Source organism: Hypanus sabinus, chromosome 2 (genome assembly GCF_030144855.1).
Source record: "Hypanus sabinus isolate sHypSab1 chromosome 2, sHypSab1.hap1, whole genome shotgun sequence".
Taxonomy (NCBI): domain Eukaryota; kingdom Metazoa; phylum Chordata; class Chondrichthyes; order Myliobatiformes; family Dasyatidae; genus Hypanus; species Hypanus sabinus.
Window position 1 is genome coordinate 146,318,246 of NC_082707.1, and position 16,560 is coordinate 146,334,805.

At 39.8% G+C, this 16,560-nt stretch overlaps 1 protein-coding gene across 1 annotated transcript in view; it reads left to right on the plus strand.

Moving 5' to 3' along the window:
• The window catches only part of sec23a (Sec23 homolog A, coat complex II component), an 88,643-nt gene that overhangs the window by 15,449 nt on the left and 56,634 nt on the right, over positions 1 to 16,560 (plus strand). The window contains exons 2-7 of the mRNA XM_059956536.1: positions 2,940 to 3,181; positions 3,896 to 3,953; positions 4,284 to 4,370; positions 4,569 to 4,805; positions 5,773 to 5,852; positions 6,968 to 7,112. Coding sequence (XP_059812519.1) covers positions 2,961 to 3,181; positions 3,896 to 3,953; positions 4,284 to 4,370; positions 4,569 to 4,805; positions 5,773 to 5,852; positions 6,968 to 7,112 — 828 coding nt within the window. The 5' untranslated portion in view covers positions 2,940 to 2,960. The remainder of the gene's footprint in view (positions 1 to 2,939; positions 3,182 to 3,895; positions 3,954 to 4,283; positions 4,371 to 4,568; positions 4,806 to 5,772; positions 5,853 to 6,967; positions 7,113 to 16,560) is intronic.

Consider the following 16,560-nt stretch of genomic DNA (forward strand, 5'->3'; position numbering starts at 1 on the left):
GAAATGAATGACACATTGCATTTGCCTTCTGCACCACTGACTCAACCTGGAGGTTAACCTTTAGGGTATCATGTGCAAGGACCCCCAAGTCCCTTTGCATCTCTGCATTTTGAATTCTCTCCCTATCTAAGTAATAATCTGCCTGTTTATTTCTTGCACCAAAGTGCATGACCATACACTTTCCAACATTGTATTTCATTGGATGTTAAGCTCCCAACTATAATCTTTTTTCAGCCACAGTTCCATGATGCCCACAACTTCATTCCTGTCAATTGAATTGCGTTACAAGATCAACTACCTTATTCCATATGCAGTGTGCATTCAAATATAATACCTTCAGTCCAGTATTCATCACCCTTTTCAATTTTGCCCTTGTTACACTTCATCTTGTCCCACTGACTTCAATTTTGCTCTATCATCTGTCTGTCCTTCCTGACAGTCTCACTACACACCGCCTCTGCTTGTAAACCAACTACCCCATTCTCAGCTCTCTCACTCAGTTTCCATCCCCCTGTCAAATTAGTTTAAACCCTCCCCAACTGTTCCAGCAATCCTGCCTGCAAGGATATTGCTCCCCCTTGGGTTCAGGCGTAACCTGTCACTTTTGTTCAGGTTATATCTTCCCCAGAAGAGATTCCAATGATCAAAGAACCTGAATTCCTTGTCACCTGCACCAATTTCTCAGCCATCCAGAGATCATTACCTTGGAGGTCCTGCTTTTCAGCTTTCTTCCTAGCTCCCTAAATTCTCTCTTCAGCACCTCCTCCCTTTTCCTACCTATGTCTTTGTTGCCAATATGTACCAAACATTTCTGGCTGCTTACCCTCCCCCCTTTAGAATGCCATGGACCCGATCCAAAATGTCAACTCCTCTAACTATGGAATCCACTATCACTTCTGCTGCCTGCTTCTCCCATGTCCCTTAGAGCCACAGAGCTTGACTCAATCACTGCGGTTTCCCCTGATAGGTTGTTCCTCCCTCTACAGCACCCGACGGGTTATACTTATTATTGAGGGGAATTGATATAGAGGTGATCTGCACTGGCTGCCCATTTCCTTTCCCTCTCCTGACAGTCACCCAGATATATGCCTCCTGCAACTTAGGGTTGACTACCTCCCTGTAGCTCCTATCTATCACGTCCTCAGTTTCCCCGTATGTCCGAAGGAACTGGAGCTGCAGCTTGGTACACTTGGTGCAGATGTGGTTGTCCTGGAAGCTGGAGGTCTCCCAGAATTCCCACATCGCACACAAAGAACACAACACAGCCCCTGGAGCCATTCTCCTTGCTCTCTGTACTAATAGATGAAGAACGAAGAAGTAACTTACCATATACTTAGCTCATGCAAGCCTGTTCTTACAAAAACCTGATGAGTCGAAGTCTTCCCCTTCTACCACTGATTCACTCACACAAGGGCCGCTCCATTCGTCCCTGCCTTAGTTTGATTCACCTTGCTAATGAATCACAATTTAATTGGACTGTCGGAAAAATGCCAAAAGCCTGCGAAAACTTCTTTTTAAATCTCACTGATGGACCTGTGAGTTGCCTCCTCTTTTGCTCCAAAGTCAATTGGGCTGCTGGAGAAATGCTGCAAGCCTGCTAACGCTCGTTATTAAATCTCAGTCATGTACCTGTGAGATGCCTCCTCACTCCCAATTCAACCAGCAACTTACCTGTTAGTTGTGAATGATCCACAGAATGGGGCTGGTGGGTTTTTCTTTTGCTGTTCTCAGGGCTTGTTTTATGCAACAGTATCACTTCAAGGTATGTCACACTTGAGCTTGGATAAGCAGCTGGCTTCAGCATCTGAATAACATGACCAATTCAGCAAAGTTGATGTTAGATGAGCATTGTTTTGATGTTTTTGTTCTCTTGAAGAGAGTGTTTATATTTGTTCACTTGTCTTAAGTGCACAGTACATAAGATCATAAGCTGTGCTACCTGTAAGATGTACTTTGGCTTCGGGTGATAACTTTGCAGTACGTGTTATGGGATATATGCCAAGTAAACAATTCTTACGAAGTAACCTGAGTCTAATTTTTCAGATTATTCCATTTAGTTACATAGGATTTTTAGAGTGGAAGCAATTCTTTATAAAATAACCCACATTGCCCTCACTAGCCACTTCAGATCCCAGAAAACTAGAGTGGAACTAAGTCATCTTCGTCCTTGAGGAACTATTCAAGAAGAATATAGTGTGTAGAGGTGGTGATATTTCTTACAACATATTAATGAATGTCATGTTTTATCAGCGTCCCTGAAGAAACAAAACTTCATTGCATAATCTAAATCTGTGTTATCATAGATATCAAAGTTCACTGAAAAATATTTAACCAGTTTAGAAATTCTGTTTTAAAAAAAAGTGCCAAAGATGATACCATGCAGTATTCAGGGTGACATGGGTACATGGTTCCTGTTATGCTAGGTAAATCAGGATCCATCTGCATGTTCCTGTCATTAAAATAAATACTAAATATTCTAAAGGATGGGAAATGTCTATTATTCTGAGTGCCATTGTTCTCTCAACTTACAAACAGAAAAAAAATTGAAGATTATTAATCTTCGTGAGAGCTTGGTATGCATTTTTTGGTAGGTCCAGCACAGTTTTCTTGTTTGATATGTTAGAAATTCTGTATAATTTGAACTAAAAACTAAAAATTACTTTTAACAGTATTAAATGTATCACTACTTACCTGACTGAACGAATTTATATCTATGGCCTACATACTCTCTTTTAGGATTCACCCTTTAATTAGTATCAGGCGGTTTGAGACAATTATCTGATTGCTCAAGCCTTAACCAACTTGGGTCACATTGCAGGGGAAAATAATAAGTGTGGTGTGATTTGTGTTTTCTGATAATATTCAAAATGTAAGTTATTTGTATTTTCATTATGACACTTTAAAAAAAAGTAAACAGACTAAATTGTTTCTTTTTACAGATATAAGTTTGCCAGGTAACAATGGCAACTTTTATAGAGTTCATCCAACAAAATGAAGATCGGGATGGTGTTCGGTTAAGCTGGAATGTTTGGCCTTCAAGCCGTTTGGAAGCAACCAGAATGGTTGTTCCTCTGGGTACCCTGTTTACTCCATTAAAAGAGCGACCTGACTTACCTCCCATTCAGTATGAACCTGTACTTTGCAGTAGAGCAACCTGCCGTGCAGTCTTGAATCCATTATGGTAAGATATAAAATAAACAGTGGAAAATTAGCTAACTCAAAGAAAATACCCACTGCAGTGTGAATAGTAATTCATTTTATTCTGTTACATGGTTCATAATTAAAATATTTTGGACATTTTGTTTGCAAAGCATTTAAATTATGGAAAGCATATAATGTTGCAAAAGACTGAAATCTAATTGTAAGGGTGGGTTTCTTTCAGGATCAAAGCAACTTATATAAGCAGATGAACAGGGGTAATAATTGCAAATGTTTGAAAACTGAAATGGAAGCAAAACATAAAAGCAGTATATAAGTTAGTAAGCACCGATAAAGAGAAAAGGTAGATTAATATTTTTGAACATTGTTTCTGTAAGCTAAAGCAACTGTTGATAATTCGTTAGTTTATAACTTTAAGTCTTTGACATTACGATCCGATGTCACCACGGACAAAGTGGGCAATTTGGTGTGGAATGGTTGATGCCTGTTTTTGTCCAATGGCCCTATTTCTAACACTTGCAAAGTTAGTTCGTAACTGAAATATTGCCAGGTGGATCAAGGTTTGTTAAGGTTATTGTAGAGACCTGTCCTGTAATGTCCTGTTTAAGTGATTTCCTGTAGGACAGAAAATTGGTGATAGTTATTGAGGAATCTGAAAATTTTTATTTCTGCTACTAAGTATATGGAAGAAAACTAAGCAAAATGCAAACTGATTTTTTTTTCTTGTTGCTCTTAGTCAGGTGGATTATAAAGCAAAGTTGTGGGCTTGTAATTTCTGCTATCAGAGAAATCAGGTAAGATATTATTTGTTTACATTTTGTTGGTGTTTCACTACAAGGTGTGTTGAGATACTGTATAATATGAAAATATTTTAAATGGAGTGTTGCAGTGTTTATGATACGAGTACTAGTATAGATCATTTGACTGGCTTGGCAATTACTTGAATTTAAAAAAGTTTTTAGATACTGAACTTTTTATCCTTGAAAAGTTTTTGCGTACTTCATTAGGTCAAAAACTTGCATGCGTAGGGAGAGCATTTTCTGTATAAGAGGAAAAAAAGTATTTTTTAAAATGTCACTTTTAAGGTACTTGTTTTAAGTATATTTTATTTATATTTTACATAGTTTCCACCTTCCTATTCTGGGATATCTGAAATGAACCAACCAGCAGAGCTTCTACCACAATTTTCAACAATTGAGTATGTGGTTCAGGTAAGACTTTTGAATCACAGTTTTACTTAGCATAGACATATTTTATTCATTTTACTGAATTATATTGAAATCATATTGAAGTTAAATAGATTTTCAAGAAAAGCAATGCTTTGTCAGTACCACTTGTTTCTGCAGTTGTTATTGTTGCATTATTTATTTAGAGAATAAATGTTGCACATTTCTTCTTCTCCTCTACAGCGTGGCCCTCAGATGCCTTTGATCTTTCTTTATGTTGTGGATACTTGCATAGAGGATGAAGATTTGCAAGCCTTGAAAGAATCCATGCAAATGTCCTTGAGCCTTCTGCCACCTACAGCTTTGGTTGGTCTTATTACATTTGGCAGAATGGTACAGGTTCATGAGCTTGGTTGTGAGGGTATATCTAAAAGTTATGTCTTCAGAGGTACAAAGGATCTAACAGCAAAGCAGCTGCAGGTAAGCACTAATGCCAGGGTAGGAATTTGAAGCTGATAAATTAATGATGATCCTTTTGGTTTTAAAAGCAAAGCTATCATTTTATCCACTTCTCGAAACAAGCTAAGTTGTTTTGCTGATCACCAGGAACCAACTATACCCTCACCTTTTTTTTAAAGAGTTTTTTAAAGAATTTTATTTCTTATCAGTATAATTGCATTTTATTTTTTACATGGTATATTGTGAGAATATTCTAGAACAAAAATGCTTTCTGAATTATTGAAACATCCTGAGTGTAATGTTGTTATGAGCAGCTTTTCTAACATAGTTTTATTAGTGTAAGTTTTTTAAAAAGTCAAAATACTGACAAGTTTTGAATTTGTGTTAATTTTTCTGGGAACTTGTATTTTCCTTGTATTGTATTGTGATTTGGAACAAATAAGCATCACTTGATCAAAATACTTTAAGGAGATTGATCTTAGAAGGGTAAGTATGCCTTTGACGAGGTGATAAAGGCATGCTAGCCAAGTTGAGTAGTAGTTTAATAGGTAGCTGTTTTCTCCCTGAGTTAAAAAAGCTTGTGTTTGAGTCAGAGAAATACTTCATTTATGCTTCTGTTAGTTCTCTGGGTTATATACAGCTGAACTGTAATGAACAAACTTCTTTGGTTCTATATGTGAGAAATAGCGTAATACAACCTAAAATAGTAGGCAGAGCTTCTATTTAATATTCTATTAGACTAAGTAGGATTTATTCTGAAAAAGGAATATTTCTCATTAAAATTGTAAGTAAGTTATACTTTTTTTGTGAATTACCATGTATTAGCAGTAAGTATCAACTCTTTTCCTGAAGAACTGAGCTCATGCTGTTTGGGAATTTGAATATAAACTGAATATTGATGACTGTGTTTTGCTGACCATCACTGCAGTGGAAGAAGGAAATGTATTTATGCATCATTAATAGCTTTAAGTTACTTTTTTTTAAACAGGACATGTTGGGCTTAACCAAACCATTAGGTGCCCAAGCAGGGCGTGGACCTCAGGTTCAGCAGCCTCCTCCATCCAACAGGTAAAGTTGTATCTTAATTATTTAACTTCACAGTAAGGAAAAAGAATGAACCATAAGATAGAAACTTTTTAGATAGAAGCCATTATCAATCTTAAGTGCTGCTATTTCCTGCTGTAGTAACAGAATTATTAAACCTTTGTTATTGCTAATGCAATTGAAAAGAACCAGTGAAATCTGGAGGGTAGGTGAAAGTCTGAAATCAAACAAAAGGTGCAATATATTTCAATAATATTCTTCATAATTCAGATTTCTACAACTGCATTCGCCTCCCATTTGGAAAGCGATGCCCTGCAGAATGGTGATTCATTATAATACTGCTATTCTGGAGTCTGAGCACTCATTTGCTTACCCGTCTCTCCATGTCTCTCCCTCCACCATTCTACAATTAAGACAACTGGTAGCATGTGGCACTACCGGGAAAATGGTCTAAACATTGATCCTATTGTCATGGTAGGAAGTGAAATATCAAATGTGCAGAAGACTGCTTTTGAGTGCACAGGTGAGCAGTGTGGCTACTCTGCATGGAGATAAGGGGCTTGGATGTGTGCTGGTAAGTGTGGGTGTTGTTTGGGACCGTGGTGGCTTCTGGAGTGTTGACAAACTGCCTGAACCCTGTGGTCTCTCTTATCACTTCTGTTGGAAGTTATAGACGTGTTATAGACTGCAGCTCTCCTCAGCTTCATGATTTCTCTGCAGTAAGTATGTACAACAATGTGTGGCCACGAGATCCTCAAATTGTTACACCAAGGAAGGAAGTCATTCAACTCACTGAGCTCCCTTCTCCCATCTTCACAGAGCGCGCTATAGATAATGACTTCTCATTGTATGATAGCTTTGCCTTACTGTTGTCCTGATTAGCTGTATCAAAATTACTTTAAAGCTATGTCCACTAGTTTTTAACTAATTGATCCACATGCTTCATTGAGTAGTTTGTTTCACTGAGAAGTATTTGTTAGTTTCACTTTATCCTTTATGTCTTGATGTTTATGCTAATCATTCACTTAAAATTTAATACTAATCTGTTCATGCTCCACTTGAGAAGCTGAATTTAATGTCTTCATTGAGCAGTGTAATAGTTCTGAAGTGCTTAATATACTTCAAATATTTAACCACAGATTTTTGCAACCTGTTCAAAAAATTGACATGAACTTGACTGATCTTTTGGGAGAACTACAACATGATCCTTGGCCTGTACCACAAGGGAAAAGACCACTGAGATCAACTGGGGTTGCTCTGTCCATTGCTGTTGGTCTATTAGAGGTATGAAATCATCTACCTAAAAAAAACTTGATTTTTGAAGTAGGCATGAGAGCAGTTGTACAGCATCATTAACTCAATTGAACTTGTTGCATGTGTATTCATTTTCACGGTGTGATGGAACCTGTCATTTTTAATATACTGTTGGTTTATTCAAATAATTACATAGCAAATTGCAGCCTCCACTCCTTTTTCTTTCCAGCCTTCTCCCTTCTCCATTTTGGATACAAGGTCTCTTGCCATCATGAATAAATTGACTAGCTTAAACTGTATCAAAACCTCCAATATTTTCAACATCCAAAAGTCAGCGGTGAGCAAGATATGCGTCAAGTACATTATAAGGTTTTATTAGGACTTCCAGCCCTCTCAATTTGGGCCCAATAAGGGTTTCATGTACCTGTGTTCAGTTGATTGCTTCTCCCACCATTTTTCCCTCTGGATTCTATACACCACCCTCAACACCATGCAGGGATACCTACAGGCCTATGTCTTTCTCTGCTACAGCTTCCTGTCATGGATCCATATCTTCAACTGCCAACTTTTTTCCTTCCTCCTGTCCAGGAAGGATCAGAAGATCACCCGTCTTTATACCTTGGCCCCAGCTGCTTTTGGCTTGGCCTTTAACCTCTTGCAGGAGGTGGCTCCTACCACCTCTGGAATGGGACATGGCCTCCTGCAGGCTGCAGACGGTCTGACTGTAACTGCAACTTGGATCTCAGCCCAGGCCACCCTTAGACTGCGAACCCTGCTGCCTCCGTCTCTATCCAGTTCCAACCTTGACTTGTGCCATCTTGAGCCAGCTGACCCTGCTTCCTCCAGCTCTAGTTCTAGTGGCCCTAGTTGCCTCCAGTGCACAGATCCGGCTGTCTCTGTTTCTGGCTCTGGTACCAATTCTGACCTCTGCCGCCTTCACCTCCAGGCTAAGACTTTTCTCACTGCCTCTGGATCCTATCACTCTTCTTCTTCCACTACTACTCCCAACCACCCCTAGGTTTCTCAGGCTTCCTTTTACCCCTTGTTCCACTTTCACTCATCTGAGCCCCCTTCTTATCCCAACCCATTTTCCCTGAAGATCTCAACCCCCCCTCCCTCCTCTGACCCCACTAAATCTCTACCCCTCCGACCCCAGCTCTGATTTAATCATCCCCTCTGACCTTCCCTTCTCTGATGCAGAATGTTCTGTCCTCAGAAAGTGCTTTTCCATTTTACCTCTGTACCAACACCTTAGTGAGTTCCTTGCCTACCATGATGCCAAGTTCTTCTTCCGTTGCCTCCCTCTCCAAGTCTACTTCTTTCTTCATCCCCTGCTAATGACCTTTTCTCCCATCTTTAACCCTCCTCCTCTTCTTGGACACCATACTCTGGTGTTCTGCTCACTTTGGATCTTTTCATCTCTAGTTGCTGATGAGTCATGTTGGATTCTGGTGTTTAAATCCAAGTTATTTTAGAAGTTGGGAATGATGCACAGAACTTGTTGCTTCACTATCATTTTAAGAGTTGATAGAACAAAGATAAATTGAAACAGGCAGTGATAGGGGTTCTATTAGTTCTTTCTAAATCTTTTTATTATTATTAGTAATATGGACAGAATACAAATGATATATTAATAAAGAAATTACAAACATACAAATTCCATTACAGATGAAAAAAAACATAAACAATAGTTACAATATAAATGAGTTTACCAAGACATAAACCATACAATATATGTATGAGCATGGTAAGTCTAAATATTTCATAATATATGATATAAAAAAACAGAAAAAAGAAAGAAAAAAATATAATGCAAAATTAGCTAATCTACTAATCTAATAACTAATAAAGAAGAAAAAAGAAGCAAAAAAAAGAAGAAAAAAAAGGGGGCTGTTTATAATATCTCACAAGAATAAATATTCATCAATGCCGTCACTTCCGGTCCTCTCAACATACATAAGCTAAAAGCTGGGAAATCAAATGAACTTGGAACAGGGTCATGTTACATCATATGAAAACGTTGAATAAATGGTCGCCATAACTTTTCAAATTTAATAGAAGTCTCAAAAACACCACTTCTAATTTTTTCTAAATTTAAACATAACATAGTTTGAGAGAACCAACTAAATACAGTGGGAGGATTAATTTCCTTCCAATTCAACAATAATGATCTTCTAGCCATCACAGTTAGAAATGCAATCATTCGACGGGCAGAAGAAGATAAATGCAGTGAGTCTAACATTGGTAAACCAAAAATTGCGGTAATAGGATGTGGTTGTAAATCAATATTCAAAACCGCAGAAATAATATCAAAAAGATCTTTCCAATATTTTTACAAAAGTGAACAAGACCAAAACATATGAGTTAAAGACGCAATTTCAGATTGACATCTATCACAGATAGGATTAATATAAGAGTAAAAATGAGCTAATTTATCCTTGGACATATGGGCCCTATGTACGACCTTAAATTGTATTAATGAATGTTTGGCACATATCGATGATATATTAACTAATTGAAGAATTCTATCCCAATTCTCACTAGAAATAATAAGGTTAAGCTCTCTTTCCCAATCCTTTTTGGTCTTATAAAGGGGCTCTGAACGTATCTTCATAATTATATTATAAAGTTTTGAAATAAGCCCTTTTTGAAAAGGGTCTAATTCAAATGAACTCTCCCAAATATCTGAAGGCACAAAATTTGGAAACGTAGGGAGTACAGAACTTAAAAAAATGTCTAATCCGTAAATATCTAAAAAAAAATGAAATATTAGTTCTTGAAGAGAGAAACTAAATATGGTACCTAGCATAAAATAGCTATTTTATATCACAGAGATAAGAAAACTTCCATTAAAAATTTGTAGATAAGAGACAACCAATTAGAAAGTCCTAATTTGAATACTGCAGTACCAAGTTAACCAATGAGAAAGCACTTATTCACTTAATGCAGAACAAAGAATCTTACAGAGCTTTCCAGAATTAGACTTTGTATAGCCACTAGGAATCATAGTAAGCAGTTACTTGTATATAAGTTATTATATAAAAAACAAGCCAACAATTAATTGCTAAACTGCAAAGAAGATAACTATTAAACAGTCTAATCTAAAAATTAACAGTTGGATCCAACAACATCATTTTTCTTGACTTCAGCACTCCTTGCTCCTCTTTGAACCTTGTGTCCTCTGTACGCACTGCCCTCCACTCTCTCTGCACCAATCCTAACCTCACTATCAAAACCACAGACAAGAGGAGTGTTGACATCTGGTAAACTGACCTCTGCCTTGCTGAGGCCAGGTGGCAACTCTCAGATACCTTCTCTTACATACCCTTTGACTGAGAACGAGACCCCTGTAATGGGCATTAGGCCATTGTCTCCTCATCATCACCAAGCTCATTGACTGTGGAGATCCCCCATCCACTGCCACCAACCTCAGAGTTCCCTTACTCTACACTGCTGATTTCTACCTCTTACCCAAAAATTACAGGCCTGACTGTCTGGGTAACCCATTATTTTTGCCTGCACCTGTCCCACTGAATGTGTTGGCACACCTCAACTCCATTTTGGCCTCTTTGGTTCAGTCCCTACCTGTCTATATAAGTTATACTACATATACTCTTGATCACTTCAATCATTTTAGTTTCCTTTCCCTGATCACTTCATGAATGTCCATTCCCTTTACACTTCTTTCTGGACAACAGACCTAACCAGTTCCCCTCCATCACTACCCTCCTCTGTCTGGCACAACTGGTTCTCATCCTTATCTTTCAGCACTTTCCACTTTGTCCAAACCCAAGGTGTAGCTATGCCTGCCTTTTTGTCAGCAGCGCGGAGCAGTCCATGTTCCAAGTCTACACTGAGAATGCTCCCCAATTCTTTCTGTGCTACATCGATGACTGCATTTGTGCTGGTTCCTGCAGCCGTGCTGAACTCTTCAATTTTGTCAACTTTTCCATCAGCTGTAGCCCTGCTTTCAAATTTACTTGGTCCATCTCTGATACCCTTCTTCCCTTTATTGATCTCTCTCTGTCTCCATTTCTGGAAGCAGAATATCTATCAGACTATCTTTTACAAGCCTACTGATTCCCACAGCTACCTTGACCATACATCTTCCCAAGCAGCGCACAGAAAATGCTGGAGGAACTCAGCAGATCAGGCAACATCAATGGCAATGAATAGGTAGTAAACATTGCAGGCTGAGAACCTTCTTCAGGACTGAGAAGGAAGTGGGAAGTTATCAGAATAAAATGGTTGTGGGGGAGGGGAAAGAGGCTAGCTGGAAGGTGATAGATGAAGCCAGGTGGGTGAGAAAGGTCAAGAGCTGGAGCAGAAGGAATCTGATAGGAGAGGAGAGTCGACCACACGAAAAGGGGATGGAGAAGGGGACCCGGGGAAAGTATTAGGCAGGTGACAAGAAGTAAAAGGTCAGAGTTAGGAATAGAGGAAGGGTGGGGAGCAATTTGTTCTCTAAACAGAGATCGATATTTGTGCCATCAGGTTGGAAGGTACCCAGACAGCATATAAGGTGTTGCTCCTCCACCCTGAACATGGCCTCATCTTGGCACAAGAGGATGCCATAGAATGACACATTGGAACAAGATGGGAATTGGAATTAAAATGGTTATCCACAGGGAGGTCCCACTTGTGCCAGATGGTGTGGAGGTGCTCAGTGAAAAAGTCACCTGACTTACGACATGTCTCACCAAAGCAGAGGAGGCTGCATTGGGAGCACCAGCCACAATAGGGACTGAACCAAGGGGGATAGAATGGAATTGAGATATGAGGATACAAGTTCAGTGGGGTGGCAGACAACAGGCCTACCTGGGCAGTCTAGTTTGTGGATCTTGGGTAGGAGGTAAAAGTGAGCAGTACGGAATAAAGGAACAATGAGTTTAGTGGCAGTGGATGAGGTCAGTGATGGTGTCGGGGACAGTCTTCTGATGGTCTGTAGTGGGGTCCTTTTCGAGAGGTAGGCATGATGAGCTGTCCGAGAGTTGCTGCCTGGTCTCTGCAAAGTAGAGGTTTGTGTACCACACTACAACAGAACCTCTTTTGCTTATAGGTTTAATGGGAAGGTTGGGATTTGTGTGGAGAGGGTGGAGGGCAGTGCATTCAGAGAGGGTAAGGTTGGAAGTGGAAAGGGGAGTGCTGAAAGCAAGACAGTTGATGTCTTGTCAGCAATTTGAGATGAAAAGGTCGAGAGCAGGCAGAGATCTATGACGAGGTGTCCAGGAAGAGGAGGAAGGTTGAAGACTGGAAAAGGGGGTCATCTTCCCACCTTGTCACTTGTAAAAATGTTATTTCCTTTTCTCAGTTCTTCTGTCTGTGCCACATCTGTTCTCAGGGTCAGGCTTTCCATTCCAGAACATCTGAGATGTCCTTCAAAGAATGAGATTTCCTCTTTACCACCATCAATTCTACTCTCACCTGTGCCTCCTCCATTTCCTACTAAATGTTCTCACCCCATCTTCCTGCCACCATGAGATGGGATTCCCTTGTCCTTATCTACCATCCTACAAGCCTCTGTATCCAGTACATCATTCTTTGTAACTTGACTGTCTACAACCGAATCCTACTGCTAAGCACATCTTTCTCTTCCTTTGCCCCCCTTTTCCACAGGGATTGCTCTCTATGTGACTCCCTTGTCCACTCGTGCCTCTCCACTTAGCCCTTAGCCCTGCAAGCGGGACAAATGCAAGAACCTGACCCTACACCTTCTCCCTCATCAGTATTTAGGGCCCCAAATGGCCCTTCATCTGTGAGTTTGTTGGGGTCATCTACTCTATCTGATCCTCACAGTTTGGCCTTCTTTACATTGGTGAGACCCGACATAGATTGGGACACCAGTTTTTTGAGCAGCTTCAACGGTACCACAAAATGTAGGATTTTTGGCAGCCACCAATTTCATTTTGACTTCCACAGCCCCCACTACTGCCAGAGGAGAGGCCTCACTCAGGTTGGGGGAGCAGTACTTCATATTCTCTTTGGGTAGTCTCCAACCTGATGGAATGAACTTTGATTTCTCTAACTTCTGGTAGTTTCTCCCCTATTCTCGCTTTTTCCATTCCTGATTCAGACTCCCCACTTACCTTTTGTCTTCTTTACTCCTACCCATCACATCCTTCTAATTTCACTCTCCCTTCCCTTTCTCCCATGCAACTCTCCTCTCCTTATCAGATTCCTTCTGCAGCCCTTTACCTCTTCTACTTATTAACTCCCAGCTTCTTATGTCATCTCCCCTCCAGCACCCACCCACATTCCTACTCACTCAGTTTCACTTATCATCTGCCAGCTAGTACTCTTTTCCCACCCCGCATCTTATTCTGATTTCTCCCCTTCCTTTCCAGGCCTGATGAAGGGTCTCAGCCTGAAATTTTGATTTAATTCCTCTCCATAGATGCAGGTCAGCAGCCTGACCTGCTGAGTTCCTTTCAGCACTTTGTGTCTGTTTCTCAAGATTTTCAGCATCTGCAGAATCTCTTGTGTTTATTACTAAGAATGTAATTGAATCTCAGTTTGTTTCTTTTGTCTGTTTAACTTTATTCCTTTTGCTGAAAGTTTTAAGCTATGGAGGATCAAACTATAAGAGCAGTGATACTTTTATGGTTGTGTATGCTCTCTTTTCTAATTTCTGACTTCTGGTTTATAATTTGCATTGTTACTTGATGGGTCTGCCAGGTACAGTCATGATTTCTGACTCTTATTAGAGTCCCAGAGCAACACAGCGTAGATACGAGTCCATGCTACCCATGTTTTTCACCAAGCTAGCCCCAGCTTCCTGTGTTTGGTCCAAGCTGTACCCCTTTGTGTATCTAAGTACTTCATGAATGATACAATTGTACCTTCCGCAACTACTTCTGGAAGCTCTTTCCATACGGATACCACACTTTGTGAGAGGGAAAGGATTTAAGAACAGCATGAGAGGGACAACTTGTTCTTACACAAAGTGTGGTGTTCATGTGGAATGGTCCCTCTCATGCTCCTCTTAAATCTTTTCCCTCCCACTTTAAACCAATGCCCTCTAGTTTTTGATACCCCAGCTCTAAGAAAAATATGAAGTATATTCACCTTATTAGTGCCACCATGATTTTAAACACCTGCCTTCTAAGGAATAAAAGCATAGAATGTCCGGTTTTTCTTTTTAACTCAGTCACTCAAGTACCAGCAGCAGCCTTGTAAATCTTTACTGCACTCTTTCCAGTTTAATAATATTTTTCCCATAGCAGAACAACCAAATGTGAACACAATACTCCCAAGTGTGGCCTCACCAGTGTACAGCTTCACCATGATCTATGCTCAATGCCCGACTAATACCCAGCGTGCCAAAAGCTGCCTTCACCACTCTGGATCCCTGTGACTCCATGTCAGTGAACTATGTACTGTACTTCTATTCCAAGGTCCCTCTGTTCTATAACACTTCACAGAGCTCTGTCATTCACTGTGAACATCCTATCTGGATTTGCCTTTCCACAATGTGACATTTTGCACATTAAACTCTGTTTTCCTTTCCTTGACTCACTTTCTCAACTGATCACGATCTGCCTGTAATATTTGATAATTTTCTTTGTTTATACCACCCACTTTAGTGCCATCTACAAACTTACTAATCATGCCTTGTACATTATTATCCAAATCATTGATATAGATGACAAACAACAATGGGCTCAGCACCGACCCCTGAACCACACCAGTAGTTATAGGTCTCCAGTCTGAGAAGCAACCTTCAACCATCTTCCTCATCTTTCTGTAGCCATCCCAATTGTATATCCAATTAGCCAGTTCACCCTGGAATGCATGCAATCTAACCTTCCAAGGCAGCCTATAATGTGGAACCTTATTAAAGACCCCACTGAGGTTCATAAAACTGTGTGTTCCACCCTGTCCTCATCAATTTTCTTGGTCACCTCATCAAAAAAACTCAACTAAGTTTGTAAGAGATGATAAAGCCTTAGTAAATATCCTTAAATTAACTCCTGTCTTTCCAAATGTATGTTAATCTTATCCTTCAGAATCCCCTCCAGTAACTTAACTACAACAAATGTTAGATGTAATGGCCTATATTTCCCAGGATTTTCTTTGCTGCCCTTCTTAGGTAAAGCCACATTTTCTACCCTCCTGTCTAATGGTATCTCACTTGTGGTTAGTGATGACGTAAATATCTTAACCAGGGTTCTTGCAGTTTTTTCTGTAGCCTCCCACTGTGTTCTTGGATAAAGTTAGGCAGACCCTGGAAATCTATCTATCTTAATATCTTTTAAGACGTCCAGCACCTCCTCTACTGTAATGAGGACTATCCCTAAGACCTTCTCAATACTTTTATAATTCTGATGTCTTCATGCCATTTTCCATGGTAAAACAGAAGAGAAATATTCATTAAGGACCTTGCCCATCTCCTGTAGCTCCATACAAAGGCTGTCCCTTTGGTTTTCAGGAGCCCTATTTTCTCTCTAGTTACTCTTTTTCCTTGGATTTTCCTTAATCTTTCTGCCAAAATTATCTCTTGCCCCCTTTTACCCTCTTGATTATTTCTTGAGTACACTTTTGCACTTTTACAATCCTCCAGCTTCCTGTTCTTGACCATGCCTCCTGTTTTTTTCCTTGCCAGGGCCTCAATATCCCTCATCATCCAGACTTCTACCACCCTTGCCCTTCACTTTAACAGGATTGTGTAGATCTTAAGCTTTCACTGGCTCACCTTTAAAACTCTTCCACTTGCCTATGGTCCCTTTCCAAGCAAACAACCACACCAATTAATCTTTGCAAGCTCTTGTCTCAAACCAACAAAATTTACCTTATCCCAATTAAGAACTTGAACCTGTGAGCTAGTCTTGACCCTTTCCATAACTATTTTAAGACTAACAGAACTATGGTCACTGGTCCCAAAGAGCTTACCCCCACCAACCCTACTCACTGTCACTTGTTTTGCTCTATTACCCAAGAGTAGGCCAAGTTTTGCCCTCTGCCTAATAGGGCCGTCTGTATATTGCCCAAAGAAACTTTCCTGAATCTACTTAACAAATTCTACCCCATTTAAACTCTTAATAATATTGTAGTCATACTCTGTGTTGGGAAAGTTAAAATCCCTTACTATGAAAGAGTGCAGAGAAGGTTTACAAGGATGTTGCCGGGACTTGAGAAACTGAGTTACCAAGAAAGGTTGAATAGGTTAGGACTTTATTCCCTGGAGCGTAGAAGAATGAGGGGGAGACTTGATAAAGAAATATAAAATTATGATGGGTATAGATAGAGTGAATGCAAACAGGCTTTTTCCACTGAGGCTAGGGGAGAAAAAAAACAGAGGACATGGGTTAAGGGTGAAGGAGGAAAAGTTTAAAGGGAGCATTAAGGGGGGCTTCTTCACACAGAGAGTGGTGGGAGTGTGGAATAAGCTGCCAGATGAAGTGGTAAATGCAGGCTCACTTTTAACATTTAAGAGAAACTTGGACAGGTACATAGATGAGAGGTGTATGGAGGGATATGA